Source organism: Pelobates fuscus, chromosome 1 (genome assembly GCF_036172605.1).
Source record: "Pelobates fuscus isolate aPelFus1 chromosome 1, aPelFus1.pri, whole genome shotgun sequence".
In the NCBI taxonomy this organism is placed as follows: domain Eukaryota; kingdom Metazoa; phylum Chordata; class Amphibia; order Anura; family Pelobatidae; genus Pelobates; species Pelobates fuscus.
Genome location: NC_086317.1, coordinates 83,521,463 through 83,537,212, shown reverse-complemented (window position 1 = coordinate 83,537,212; position 15,750 = coordinate 83,521,463). Strand labels below are relative to the sequence as shown.

Sequence of the window (15,750 nt, the reverse complement as noted above, 5' to 3'; positions counted from 1 at the left end):
ATTAAAGACCTCCATCATAGGTTATGTTTGCATAGCAAGGAAAGGAATAATGTATAATACTTCTGTAGGAGAATTAACTTGTCTAGGGCAAAAAGCTTATGATGATGATACAAAGAATACAACTTGGTGGTCGGCTTCAAATGTCTCAGAACCATCTAACCCGTTTGCTAGATACGCCAATTTAAAGGATGTGTGGTTTGATTTATCCATCACATCTACCTGGAGAGCCCCAGCAAATTTGTACTGGATCTGTGGTAAGAAAGCCTATTCGGAGTTGCCACAGGACTGGGAAGGGGCATGTGTGTTGGGTATGCTCAAACCATCCTTCTTCTTGTTACCGATTGAAACAGGTGAGACTTTAGGTGTTAAAGTGTATGATGTGAATCATAGGAAGAAAAGGGGACCCATAGAGATAGGCACCTGGGAAGATAATGAATGGCCTCCCCAGCGTATCATAGATTATTATGGGCCAGCCACGTGGGCTGAGGACGGTACCTTTGGTTACAGAACCCCTATTTATATGCTCAACCGTATTATAAGATTACAGGCGGTGGTTGAGATTATTACTAACGAGACATCACAAGCGCTCAATCTTCTAGCGAAGCATAACACCAGGATGAGGACAGCAGTCTACCAAAATAGATTAGCCTTGGATTACCTTTTGGCAGTAGAGGGAGGTGTATGTGGGAAGTTTAACCTGAGCAATTGCTGTCTTCAAATAGATGACGAAGGGCAAGCAATAGCTGAGCTTACTAGCCATATGGTTAAACTAGCGCATGTGCCTACTCAGGTATGGAAAGGGTATAATCCAAGTAGTTGGTTTGGTAGCTGGTATGAGTGGTTTGGAGGGCTTAAGGCAGTGGTAGGTGGAGTCCTACTGATTTTAATGTTGTGCCTACTCCTGCCGTGTCTTATACCCTTAGTAGTTAGGTCTGTGCAAAGCCTGATAGAAAATATAGCAGAGAGGAAGGCTGCTGCACAGATAATGGCGATTTATAAGTATAAGGCTTTAGATCAGGGAGAACCAATGCAGGAAGATGAGTGTTGAAGATTCACATCATAAGATAAGTCTGGTCTGGTTCATGGTAACTTGCGGTGTATGCAAACCAAGGTTAAGTGATGCCTCAAGTAATTGTGAAATATCAAGAGGCATCAAAGGGGGGAATGTGGTGGAATCTCGGTAAAAATAAATTTAGTAGGCCGAGATTACCACGTGGCATGTGTACGTGCATATGCTGACGTATCGATCAGTTGGTTGCACGAGGCAAGATACGATCAGTAGTGTACGGAGCATGTGCAAGAATACAGGATGTAGTATTCCCCCTCCTCCATTGTGCTGGACAAGCCATGCGGTCAAGCAGGAAGTTAATTCTTATTTGTGTTGATTGGTTAAGAGAATGTGCGGGTGGAGCTTAATATGGGAGGAGTTATGTGCCTATATAAGGAGCCTGCACTATTGTCCGGGGCTCAGAACTTGCTGTATTTTGGTGACGCTAGTCCCTCTGAGTCCCGATCGGTGATCCAATAAAGAATCTCTTCCTTCCTGAAGAAACCTGTGTCCATCTCTCTGTGCTTGGCTTCCGTCAGTTTCTCCGGTATCACCACTAGAGGATTTAGAGGCTGGCTTAACCCTTATATAAACATAGCAATTTCTCTGAAACTGCTATGTTTATATAAAAAAGGGTTAAACCTAGCTGGACCAGGCACCCAGACCACTTCATTAAGCTGAAGTGGTCTGGGTGCCTATAGTGGTCCTTTAAGGAACTAAGTATGGAAATAAGTGAACCTCTGTTTTTAATCTTTCAATATTCTTTTCTTACAGGAGTGTTCCAGAGGATTGGAAGAAGGCAGATTTGGTTCCTATATTCAAAAAGGGTTCAAAATCTTTGCCTGGAAATTATAGACCTTTGAGCTTAACGTCAGTGGCTGGCAAAGTGTTTGAAAGGTTATTAAAGGACCACTATAGGCACCCAGAACACTTCAGCTTAATGAAGTGGTCTGGGTGCCAGGTCCAGCTAGGTTTAACCCTTTTTTTCTATAAACATAGCAGTTTCAGAGAAACTGCTATGTTTATAATAGGGTTAATCCAGCCTCTAGTGGCTGTCTCATTAACAGCCGCTAGAGGGCTTCCGCGCTTCTCACTGTGATTTTCACAGTGAGAAGACGCCAGCATCCATAGGAAAGCATTGAGAATGCTTTCCAATGGACTGGCTGAATGCGCGCGGCTCTTGCCGCGCATGTGCATTCAGACAATGATGAGGAAAGGAGGAGGAGAGTCCCCCGCACGGCGCTCGAGAAAGAGGTAAGTTTAACCCCTTCCACCCCCTAGAGCCCAGCAGGAGGGGGACACTGAGGGTGGGGGCACCCTCAGGGCACTATAGTGCCAGGAAAACGAGTGTTTTCCTGGCACTATAGTGGTCCTTTAACCCCTTTAGGACTGATCCAAATGTACACGTTGTGAACAAAACAAAACGTAAACAAAACCTGGCATTTGCGCTATATGTCTGTCCAACCGTAATTCACCTCTTTAATATTAAATGCACTCCCCCTATTATATATCATTTTATTCAGAGGAAACAGGGCTTTCATTTAATATCAAATATTTAGATATGAAACATAGATAAATAAAAATGAAACACAAGCCTTATATTTGACGCTGTAACTTTTGAAAACACCATACAACCTGTACATGAGGGGTACTGTTGTACTCGGGAGACTTCGCTGAACACAAATATTTGTGTTTCAAAACAGTAAAAAGTAACACAGCAATAATATAGTCTGCGTAAGTGCTGTTTGTGCGTGAAAAATGCAAAAAAATTCACTTTTACTGGCGATATCATTGTTGTAATACATTTTACTGTTTTGAAACACTAATATTTGTGTTCAGGGAAGTCTCCCGAGTAAAACAGTACCCCCCATGTACAGGTTTTATGGTGTCTTGGAAAGTTATAGAGTTAAATATAGTGCTAGCAAATTAAATTCCCTATACTTTCGGCATGGGTTGTCAGCCAGGTCCCGTTAATTGTAATTAATTAAGATACCGAATTATGTAAAAATATTACATAAATATATATGTATATATATACGTATGTGTATATATATATATGTTTTATATTTTTATTTATATATAGGTATATATATAGTGATATATACGTATATATTTATGTATATAGATATATATATATTTTGTTCTATGTGTATTTTGATATAAATATATATATATTAATATCACAATACAGTTAGAACTAAATAACACATCTATATATTTGTAAATTATTTTTTTTTAATTATTTTTTTAATTTTATTTTTTAACGTATTTACATTTTTTTATATATTATCATTACAGACAGTCCCCCTGCTGGCTATGCAGCAGCCAGCTAACCTGGCCATGTGATTGTGAGGTCCTTGCAAGGACCTCACTCTCACATGGCGGGGGGGGGGGGGGGGGGGGACATCAGGACGTCGGGTGTGCCGCGGGGGCTCACTGGGAGTCCCCCCAACCGCGATCACCGGCGACCAGGTAAGTTAAAAAAAATGGAGGGCGTACTATTACGCCCTGCGGCGTTTAGAGACGCTTACAATAGGGCGTAATAGTACGCCCTTCGGTTTTAAGGGTTAAGGGATAATATTCAAGAATTCCTTGAGAAGAACGTGATTATCAGCAAAATTCAGCATGGTTTAATGAAACATAGGTCATGTCAAACTAACTTGATTGCATTCTACAAAGAAGTAAGAAGTATAGATCAGGGTATCTATTTGGTGTGATCTATTTGGATTTTGCCGAGGCATTTGATACAGTTCCTCACAATAGATTAGTGTTCAAACTCCAAAAAAATTGGTCTAGATGAAAATTCTTGTTCTTAGTTAGAACATTGGCTTAAAAATAGAGTACAGAGAATTGTCATTGATGGTACATTTTCAAGCTGGACAGAGGTGGCAAGTGGTGTTCCTCGGGGTTCCATTTTGGGACCCCTTCTTTTTAAGATATTTATAAATGATTTTGAAAAAAGCATTGAAAGTCATGTTTCAGTGTTTGCAGATGACACAAAACTCTGTAAAGTAATACAATGTGAGCAAGATATTACTTTGCTGCATAGGGATTTAGATAGACTGGGGGACTGGGCACTAAAATGGCAGATTAAATTTATTATAGAAAAATGCAGTTATGCACTTCAGGGTAAAGAATGCACAAGCAACTTACACCCTAAATGGTAGTAAATTAGGGGTAACAACACACGAGAAGGATTTGGTACTTGCTATAGACAACAAACTATGCAGCAATGTGCAATGTCAATCAGCAGTGGCTAAGGCCAGTAGGGTATTGTCATGCATGAAAAGGGGCATTAATTCTCGGGATGAGAATATCATTTTGCCTCTTTATAAAGCGCTGGTAAGAGTGCAGATGCGGGCTACAAATTTAATAAAAGGAATGGAACATTTTATGTTATGAAGAAAGGTTAACAAATGTAAACCTCTTTAGTTTTGAAAAACGTCGCCTCCGATGGGATATGATAACATTATACAAATATATTCGTGACCAATGCAAACCACTGTGTGGAAATCTATTCACAATCAGGACTTTACATAGGACACGAGGTCATGCGTTTAGACTGGAAGAAGATTACGTCCAAGGCAAAGGAAAGGGATTTTTACCATAAGAACAGTGAGGATATGGAATTATCTGCCTGAAAAAGTGGTTTTATCAGAGTCCGTACAGATGTTTAAACAGCAACTCGATGCATACTTGCAAAAACAGAATATTTAAGGATATAATTTTTTTAATGTAGGGTAATAGCTTCTTGATCCAAGGATTAATCTGACTGCCATTCTGAGGTCAAGAGGGAATTTTTTTCCTAGTTTGTTGTAAAATTGGAAGGGCTTCAAACTGGGTTGGTTATCTTCTTTTGGATCAACAGCAAAAAACAAATGTGAGGAAGGCTGAATTTGATGGACACATGTCTCTTTTCAGCCTATGTAACTATATGTTCTGGTCATTTATAGACCACCATAACACAGCCCTGCTGATCCATCTAAAAACATAAACATCCTAAATCGCTCTCTGAATTGGACAGATTGAACCAGGGGTTAATTTATATTAACACAACCTATTTGTAACCTCCTAAACCGTTCACCTGAGACTTTTTCTCCCGTGATGATTTTACTTCTTCCTATTTTCAGATGAGTGTTCTATTTAAAGGGTCATCCCAAGGACCATGACTGCTTCAGTATATTGATGCTTTGGTCAATGATTTGGTGCTTGGAGTGTGTATGTGCAATTTAAAATAATGCACATACAGAGATATAGCAGTGTCATTAGCAAACCAAGAACTAGAATTATGTTGCTTATAGAGATGCAATCACAAGCTACTTCTGGATATGGCATTATTATCCAAAATCAGCTTGCGAGTGTATCTCTCTTTGCGCAATACATTGCTATGTGGTACTGTGTTATACACTAGGTTGTGATTTTTCTCTTTGACATTTGTATCCCCAATATCCTGTGTATCGTGAATGCTATTAAGATCTGGCTATTGGCATAAGACTACAAATTTTAAGGGCTGACCATACGTATGTGATGCTCCTTGTTTGGAAGCATGACATTTTTAAATAAGAGGACGTCTGATTTTAGGTTGATGTGTGAACCCTCCTCAAAGAGGCACTTGAGATACATTTGGAACAGGTCAAATGCAAAGTTCATTCTACATTAGGATGTCCCCAACAGAGTGGAAAGACTTAGGGTGCTGGAGAATTGCCCTTGTTTTGTGAAACAGTTTGAAAATGGAAGGCCTTCACTCACTTACTGAACTTTAAGTGTTCTTCTAAGGACATATGATATTTTCTTGTGGCTGTTAAAGGTCTTATGGCAGAATGAAAGGTAGTTCTGTATTGGTTCTGGATCTGTAGTGTCAGGAGATCCAGAGTACTGATGTCTTTAAATGAGTTAGAGACGTTTGATCCAATCTTTAAAGACCAAATAGTTATGACAACTAACACCAGTTGATCCATAATGAGTTAAGCTTCTCTACCACACCACACAAAAAAATCTTCAGCAAACGACACGTACCTTTATAATAAAATAATCAGCCATGGTAAGGTGGTATGGAAAACAAAAAATGCTCTTGCTTAAACAAAAATATGGTTAAAAAGATCTTTAAAAAAAAAAAAAAAAAAAAAAAAAGTTCATAGCAGCCAGAGGAGTATTCATAGCATAGGCATGGGAAATGTACATGGAGACACGTGAAGCACAGTAAGGAGAGAAACAATAAAAAAAATAATCATGAAAAAATTACTTGCGGAAAATAAAAGGCAGAACCGACAAGCATTTATTTTCCTCTTATATTATTGCATATTTTTTCTCTAGCTCCCCTGACGCCTGTGGTCACACTTAATGTGCTTGGAACGGACAACATCCTTTTAAACTTTCCACGCTCACGTCCACGGCTAGCAGGGTGAGTAAGATTAGCTGCGAGTGCATCTCATTCGAGCAGCTCTCCCATTATAATGCCAGACTCTTCCTCTAAATCAGACTCACCACACATTAAAATTGTAACAGTGTCTAAAAGGCTCAATTACAGCCGGAAGCAGAGCCCCTCTCTCAATCTATTTATAGGACTCTGGGGTCAGTGGTAAACATCCCAACATCTATGCCTGTATTTCACTTTATGTTAGATATATCAATTTATTAAATACAGAATACAACTATTTATTCATTCCCCTATAAAACAAAACAATATGAAATGGTCCATTACGTCTGAAACGTGCTACTTTGAGTATGTACAAAAGAAAATACTGTATATAATCGCATATTGCATTTAGAAAATCGGAGAAAAATCCGCAGACAGATCCTCAGTGAATTTATGTAATTCTTCAGCCTCCATGCCTCTGTGTTCTATGCCAGAATTTTGAATAAAGTTGTTCTTCGATGAAGAACGCTATTCCACTGGGGATCTGAATGTGAAAGTCGCAGAGATACCAGTTTGTCAGGTTATTTATGAGAGTGAAACAGGCTCTTTTGTTTTCAGTACTATAGCCAACCACAGCTGTGTAATATATTGGTTCTAGAATGGACATGTCGATCTAACTGTGACAAATGTCTACCCTAAGCCTAAAATGCTGCCTGCCTGCAGTCAATTGCAATACACAACACTAACATAACGTTAGTGCTGTGTATTGCAATTGACTGCGGGCAGGTAGCATATTGCTTATTTCTGATATTCTTTTATATCACAAGAAAAACAATGAATTGTGATGCGGTAGTGGAAGAGGATGGTTTTCTGATTAAGTTAATTTCTATGTTTGAAATTTTCTTGGTGCAGTTTGAACTGAAAATGCATGATAAATCTATAATGTAAGCTCGATTGAGCAGGGCCCTCAAACCCCCTCTGTTCCTGTGCCTCCAACTTGTCTGATTACAAACACTTGTCTGTTCATCCACCCATTGTACAGCGCTACAGAACTTGTTGGCGCTTTATAAATAATACTAATAATAACAATAGGAATAGGGGTGGGGGAAGGGTGTAACAAGTGAAGAGATAAAACTATAATAATTAGGAAAATACAAGGAGAAAGACATAAAAAGAAGTAAGGGTCAAATGCAGTTAAATGTTTTGAGTTGTTGACTGTCTGTTGACATTAGATGCAGACACTGTGGACACGAAAAAAATAAAGTAAATTAAGTCTTGGGAGATACTTTTATGGATACCTACGATCTGCACAGGATATTCTTAGTAAAGTGAACTCTAATACTGCTAACCTAGCAAGAGGAATTTACAAACCGACCAAAATAAGTTTGAAACACTCAGACAATGGATGCCGTTCAAACTGTGACAAACTTTATATTACTAATGTAATATGTATTTACCACAAGGCAAACAAGGCATTTGCCTAGGGCGGCACTTTGGGGGGGGGGGGGGAGCCATCCCAAGCTCCCAGACAAATGCCTTGTTTGCCTCGTGTTCTGGAGCTGTCCACCTTACTGTGAGTAAGTGAGTGTAGCTGTCAGTGTGTGTCTGAGCGAGAATGGGTGTGCTTGTGAGTGTGTGTCAGTGTTTGTATATTATTTTATGTGTATCTGAGAGTGTGTGCCTGTGTCTGTGTGTGTCTGTCAGTGAAAGTGTGTGTTGGTTAAACAGTGTGTGCCAATGACTGTATGCGTGTGCCAATGACTGTGCATCTGTCAGTGAGTGTATATCAGTGCATGTATCAATGAGGGCATGTGTCTGTCAGTCAAAAAAATGGCATTGACACGAATTGGGGGGGGGGGGGCAACGTTAGATTTTGGGGGTGCCCGGATTTAGTCATGCCTAGGGCAGCACAAATCCAAAATACACCACTGAGTTTAACATCCACAATAGCAATATGTCAAAGAGGGGCCAGGCCATGCACAGGGAGCATGAGCTGTAGTGGTTATGGTGCTGAGAGTGCACCCCCTTAAGTGGTTTGCAAAAATAACTTTGCCTTATTTAAGCTTAAATAATCTGTGCAAAGCAAACTATTGGACTAAGCAGTCTGTTATTCTGGTAGAATAGGGGAGCTAAAACACGTATGAGATGCCTCTAAGTGTGTGACTTACCCTTTGAGCAGACTATTATTTATTCTTATCAAGTGTCTCCTGCTCTTTGGATCATTTTTTTTATTTTTTTTTGGAACCGCTACTTTGTAGTTAGTCATAAATGTGTCGGCATTTAAGAAACATTATTAAACAAAGAGATTAAGTTGCCCTTTTCGCCCTTTTCAATGTTAGTGTTGTTTAGACTGATTTAATAAATATATTTTTGATCCTTTCATGAGAAATAGGCAAAATATGTACAATTAAAAGAAAGGAGTCTTATCGCACTATCACTACTTGAAGGAAATAAGTCCATTGAGATATTTCTGATGTAAGGCCAACTGCCAGTTAAAAAGAACCAAGTTAATTTTATTTGAGAAGCCCTGAAAATGTTCAGAAAGTTAAAAAAAAAAAAAAAAAAAAACTATAAAAGCAGTTTAAAATTCTAAAAAGGTGGAAATCTAAGCAGGATGCTTGTTATTTACTGAATTCAGGTGCGTTAGCATTATAATTATTTGTTATTGTCTTCGAAGCCTATTGTAATATATGGAGAAAAGTGCTGGCGTCTTTGTAAATTATACTGAAGATCTAATGTACAATAAAGGAAATTTACCGCATGGGAGTCGGGGAAACACAGTAAACTAAAGTCAACAAAAAAATTGTATTGCTAATGCATTAAAGAGCTGTACTTATTGTACATTATGTTAATAAATACATGTATTAAATGGAAAGGCAGTTATTTAACCACGACGCAGAAAAACGATATCTTTACTTGGAACTACATTTTCACTCTGTCCTCATTTACATACATCTTCTGCATTTAAGTCTGTAAAATTCAAAATACAATGTGGTTATTTGATGATCAGCCTGGATAATGATGTGGGTCTCATATGACTAATCTATAGGATGCCTGGAATTCTGATACTCACACAACAGCATCCACCGATTTTTCCAGCCGTGGTGAGGTGCAGCCCAAGATTTCTCCCGGTGACAGTGGTTTGCACTGGGGCACCGTGACTTGATACTCTGATTTCAGAGCGTGATATGCAGCCTGGAGTTTGAGACAAGAAAAAAGAAAGATAGGGAAGGTTCATTAAACTTCTGAAGGATAACATAGCTGTATTTATAGAGTATTCTGGTGTGACTCATTAGTATGAGAAGGATTACTGAATGGGTGTACTTTTTCCCGAATGACCACTCGGTTTTTCACCTCAGGTATGTTTTAACTGGTAGATAACAAAGAACAAAAACAACTAAGGAACTAAGGAGTCCTCAAAATATCAACCCTTCCAAGATTGGAAATGTGGTCATTAGCTGATTATAATGTTGACCCCTTTGGGAGCCCTAACACACACATGGTTATAGAACATTGACAGAAAACCCACATCCCCAAAGGATGAGTGACCACAAGAACCCAATGTCCCTATACAATAGGCAATATGCGGGGTGTATGGGATTTTGGACACAGTGAAATACAATGACTGATCAGCTCCATTCTGCTGTCTGCCTGTTAATCCCATTAACTATACTCATGCATCAATGCTAATACAGCTTCTGGGTCTATGTCACGGCTTCGGTTTAACGATAAAGTATTTCTGAACCATACGTTTCACAAGTGTATATCTTTCTATAGTTCCCCTGAGGTACACCATGTAATAGCCCCACTGTAATTAATACTTCTCCTGCATACAAAGGAAAAACAAGCCACTCTAGCCATCTTATTATTTACTCTCCCAATGGGCAACTGCAAAAAAAAAAAAAAAAGATATATTGTTTCAAAAATAAATAAATGTTTATTAAAGACCTTCCTCCTACACTATGAACTAAGGAAAACTAAGGAACTTGGAAGAACCTTTTTGGCATTCTATCTGGGTTCCTATATTACCTTAACTTGGCTCGGGTAGAGAGAGGGGAATACGGTTACCATAAGACTAAAAAGCCAATATCTTTCATATTATGCCTGGTTAGTGGAAGGAAAATATAAAGAAGGACAATTGAAAAAAAAAAAAAAAAAGCAATTAATTGATGTGTAAAATAGAAGTATTAGTTCCTTATATTATGGTACAGTCTTATTGTTATTAAAGGGCTAACCATATTCTAGACCTTCACACCCACTTATCATAAGTCAGTCTTGAGATATATTTTATCAGATTATCAACTGCATTAAAGCTGTTTTCAAACTCTGAAATTGTCTCCCTACCAGATAAAACAAACAGTGTAAAGAGTATTACTGGATCATATTTCTAAATTTAACTCCGACCCTAAACTTAGACATATTTCTTCCTCCTGATCATTGCTGTTCCCTACGGTAGCCCTGTGAATTCCAGGCACATCCATCACCTTGTTGTGATAGTTTTGCAATTGCTGTTCAAAACAGATAACAAAACTCATCCTTTGATTTCCGACGACAATATAAAGGGATAATGGAAATGCTCATATAGGTAAAATATAGAACATCCTAAGGCCACTGTAGGGGAATGACACATAACTCATAATACATCACCCAACAGCCACACAATTCTATATATCCAATATATAATCACGAAGCAAAAGAAATGTAAAACCAAACACGTTTCAAATGTTCGTCCAGTTCACGAAGATTGATAGGAAAGGGGAACCCTGATGGCCTTCCAAGAATGCCTTAATTGTTTCAAAGGGACTTCTAATTTTCTAAGCTCAGAGGGAAGCAGGGACCCGACTAGTCTTTTGCCGTGGCTGGCTGCAATGTGTGGGCTGGTGTAATGAGAGATCAAAGGCTTTTGTTTTTCCTTTGTGATTAAATGAAGAAAGAATTTCTCTTCTGCACAATGAAAAATGAAAGCGTTATAGAGTTATGTTGGAGAGATTACTGTTCAACGGATAGAATTTGTCAACATCCATTTTTAAAACAGATGGCAGAGGACAGGAAGGAAAGTAAAATAAAGAACAAAATGATTGCACTGTTCTGACTGTAAAAAAAAAAAAAAGAAAGAGATGGACAACTTTTTAATATGCAGGGCCATACGTAATTCCAAACAATTGACTGGTGCGCTAGAACCTATTCAGTTAAGGAAATTATATAGTAAACCCTATGGGATTTTCAGGCAGGCTGTGAGCCCATCCCACAGTGGTTAACAGAACATATTTAACGATTAAGGTTAATTAAGATGACGTAATGAGAACCTCCAATTTTGTAAAAAAAAAAAAAAAAAATGTATGATCTAAGGAAAATATAGGAAATTGTTGGGTGTCAGGATGCTACTTTCTTGCCATGACATGTGGCCATTGTGGAGTTAGAGGTTAGGAACCAATAGAACCTAAAACATATTTACAAAATGAAAATGTAAAACAGACGAATACTAATCTGTATGTCAATAGTGTAGTCAATTAATCTGGGTCATGACAGAGTTCTAGAATAAATGTTACATCCAGGCAAAGTTAGTATCAAAAGTGGTCATTGTAGTGAAATTCAAGTTCAAAGTCTGAAATCAGTAATACAACAAATAGGAAGTACAGATACTAAACAAAGCACTCACCCATGAATAGCTAGAGATCCACAAGAAGCACTCTCTTGAGAAAAACCAGAGGCCTGAAAGAAGCAAGCACTCTCGAAAAAATATTTAATGGCCCACAAGAAGCATTCTACCAGGAAAAGCCAGAGGCCCACAGAAAGCACTCTCCCAATAACAGCTAAAGGCCCACAATAAACACTTCCCTGGGAACAGCTAGAGGCCCACATAAAGTATTCTCCCAAGAACAGCTAGAGGCCCACAAGAAGTACTCTCTGAGAACAGCAAGAGGGCCACAAGAAGCAATATCCCGATAACAGCAAGAGGGCCACAAGAAGCAATCTCCAGAGAACAGCAAGAGGGCCACAAGAAGCAATATCCCGATAACAGCAAGAGGGCCACAAGAAGCAATCTCCCGATAACAGCAAGAGGGCCACAAGAAGCAATCTCCCGATAACAGCAAGAGGGCCACAAGAAGCAATATCACGATAACAGCAAGAGGGACACAAGAAGCAATCTCCTGAGAACAACTAGAGATCCACAAGAAGCCATCTCCTGAGAACAGCAAGACCCACAAGAAGCATTCTCCAGATATCAGCTAGAAGCCTAGAAGAAGCACTCCCACAAGAACATCTTGAGGCCGGCAAGAAGCATTCTCCTAAGAACAGCAAGAGGCCTGTAAGAAGCACTCTGTTGAGAAGCGATTGAGGCCCAAAAGAAGCACTCTCCTGAGAAAAGCTAGAGGCCCACTGTCAGGATATACAATGACCCAACACACAGTGTCTAAGTAAAACTACATATGAATTGTAAACTACTCTAAAATGTATTGCCGGGCCTTAGAGTAGCTGGACCTAATGTAAATATAGAATGGTCAGAGACAAGCCACAGTCAGGAATACAGAATGAGACAGGAACAAATAAACAAGTCAATAGATCAAGGATACCAGAAATAAGAACAATCAAGAGCAAGATCAAAATACCAAAGAGAAATACAAGAAAAAACACATGCTCTGGTTACCAGTGAATTTAAAAACCACAACACGGTACTGATAAAAACCTAAAATGGGTTTACTTAGCCCTAAGATGGCAGGGATTGGCCAGAAATTACTATTTGACACCAAAACCTGCGTGGCAATGATGCACGCACTTTTATGTCAATTTTGTGATATTCTGAGGCAGAGCTATAAATACGCTACAAAGTACAGCGTCTGGCGTCAGTCTGAACGCCATGTCCAACCAGGAGCTCCATAGAAGGCAGACAGAATCGTTATACTCCGTGAGGGGAGTCTCCTCCCAGTGTCAATACCAGTGTGACCACGCCGATCTGGCTCCGCCATGTGATCGCGCCTCACTGGCACTGTGACACCCACAAGAAGCACTTTGTCAAGGACAGCTAGAGGACTACAATAAGCACTCTCCTGAGAACAATTAAACGCACACTTACTAAGGTGGCTACTCAGAGGGAAAAAAAAAACAAATTATATCCCCAATGTAACATCTGACTATCACCAAGCCCCATACTATACCACATGCTGGATGTCATCTCATTATTTATGGAACGTTTTTAACCCCTTAAGGACACATGACATGTGTGACACGTCATGATTCCCTTTTATTCCAGAAGTTTGGTCCTTAAGGGGTTAAACACGACACACCATATCTACGTGTCAGTAAAATCCACATTTAATGGCTATAGTGGTAGAAAGAAAAGAGATTGGGCACATATTTTTTATTTTAAAGAAATTATCAACATTATTATTAAATTTAATAAGATGCACAAATGTCAACCTACCGATTGTATTAATATCCATTATAATTCTTTGAATAGAGAATATAAAGAACGTGTGCAGCAACACATTGATAACATTTAAAACACTGTGCTGTGACGATTGTTGAGGCTGCAACCACAATTCTAAGCAGTTTATGCTAGCACGGTCCATTTTAATCCACCACTTTACTGAACATAGAAATCCATAACAGACAGAAGAGTAACAAGGCATGTTGTATACAGATGTGCCCTTTGATATGAACAAAGTGGTTCAAGGGTCTTACCTATTAAAAGAATTGTTTCCATGGACACGCAAGCAAAAAAAGCAACCCCATATCTCCGTGAGGGTACTAGAGGACATTCAAGGTCACTAATTGCAGGGTAACAAAAAAACTAAACAAAAAGAAGGTTTTCAGGGCAATGCAACCAAAACATACTAGTGATAATGAAATCATTGTATTATCAATGAATTCATTCACTGGCATTCACCAGCATAATAACATTATGTTTAACCTTCACTATCTAAAGAGAAAAATGCTGACTATTTATACACAAAAAGGTGTATGTTTGTGGATCTATATACCAACATATAGATAAAAAAGGCAACAGTAACCCTTAAAACATTAAAGGAATTACAGATATCTGTATTCCTAACACTACAGTCCTAATGTAGCTATTTAGTTCAGGGCCCTGCCAATGAGTGTGTAAAAAAACAAAAAAATAAATAAATGATTCACTCTTTCTCCAGAGCAAAGTCTCCCTCAGCAATGGCTAATGTTACCCTGGAAGAGTGCCTCCAGGATGACGGTCTTATCCAATGCTGCTCATAGAGGGCGAATGCTTGGTGCTCGCCAAGATATTATTTTGCCATAGAAAATCATTGAATACAATGATTATCTAGAAGACAGAGATGGCATTGCGCATGCGTGCATGACTTCATGGTAATCGTCGGGAAGTAACAGTCCTGACTCTTATACTCAGAGTGATTGGAGGTGTGGCTTAAAGCCATGCTTCCAAGCATTCTAATTAAAGGGATACTAAAGGCTAGGAATACAAAATTGTATTCCTAGCCTATAGTGCCCCCCCACTTCCCTCCCCCCTTTTTTTTAATACTTGAAATACTAATCAAATAAGAATAAAAGAAACATCAAAGACATGTTCTAGGGCTGCAATGCAATACTCTACACCACAAATGATTTATTACTAAAAGAATATAGTTAGCCCTCATACAACACTTCCACTTTAAATGTAAAGAAAAAAACAAAGCAACTGAAAAAAGCAACTCCCATAACATTCTCTTAGGGAAGGAAGCTTTGAAGAATTAGTATAGGTAACCCAGTAAATATGGCTTACAGTTAATCACACACATTTCATTTGCCAAATGCATTTTCCAACCACACCGTTTTCTACTAATCCCACTTAGAGGTCTTGAGAGGCTAAAACCATTGCAATTTACTGCTGATGTGATGATGTGCAGCTATAATACATGGCTTCCTTGTCGCATGTTTGTGTCCACTGTTGAGATTCTTACCAAAATACATTCCAGCTGAGGATTATCAAAGTGCAAGCAGATACTTTGTGATATCATCGACTTAATTGGATCTGCCCCTCTTCACCGCATTTCTTTTACAGTCTATTCCACCAAAACAGTTAGCAGCTAGTAAGAATCCCAGAAAACTGGAAGGTAGGTGGTCCTTTCTTAAAACAGATGTGGAAATTTAAAAGGTGCGCTTTTAGAACAAAACACACACACTCTCTCTCTCTCTCTCTCTCTCATTAGTGGTGTCCTTTCTTTTTGTGTATATGAACACCCTAATAATTTGTCAATAATTATTTGTAAAGATCATATATTCCTACAAACAACTTTTCTTCTTTCCTTGGACAATCCGCTTAGAAAGGACATGTTTTTCAGACTCCCAGTGTGTGTGTGTACGTATAGATAGACAG

At 38.8% G+C, this 15,750-nt stretch overlaps 1 protein-coding gene across 1 annotated transcript in view; it reads right to left on the bottom strand.

Moving 5' to 3' along the window:
• The window catches only part of DPH1 (diphthamide biosynthesis 1), a 224,253-nt gene that overhangs the window by 59,945 nt on the left and 148,558 nt on the right, over positions 1-15,750 (bottom strand). The window contains exon 6 of the mRNA XM_063449941.1: positions 9,478-9,599. Coding sequence (XP_063306011.1) covers positions 9,478-9,599 — 122 coding nt within the window. The remainder of the gene's footprint in view (positions 1-9,477; positions 9,600-15,750) is intronic.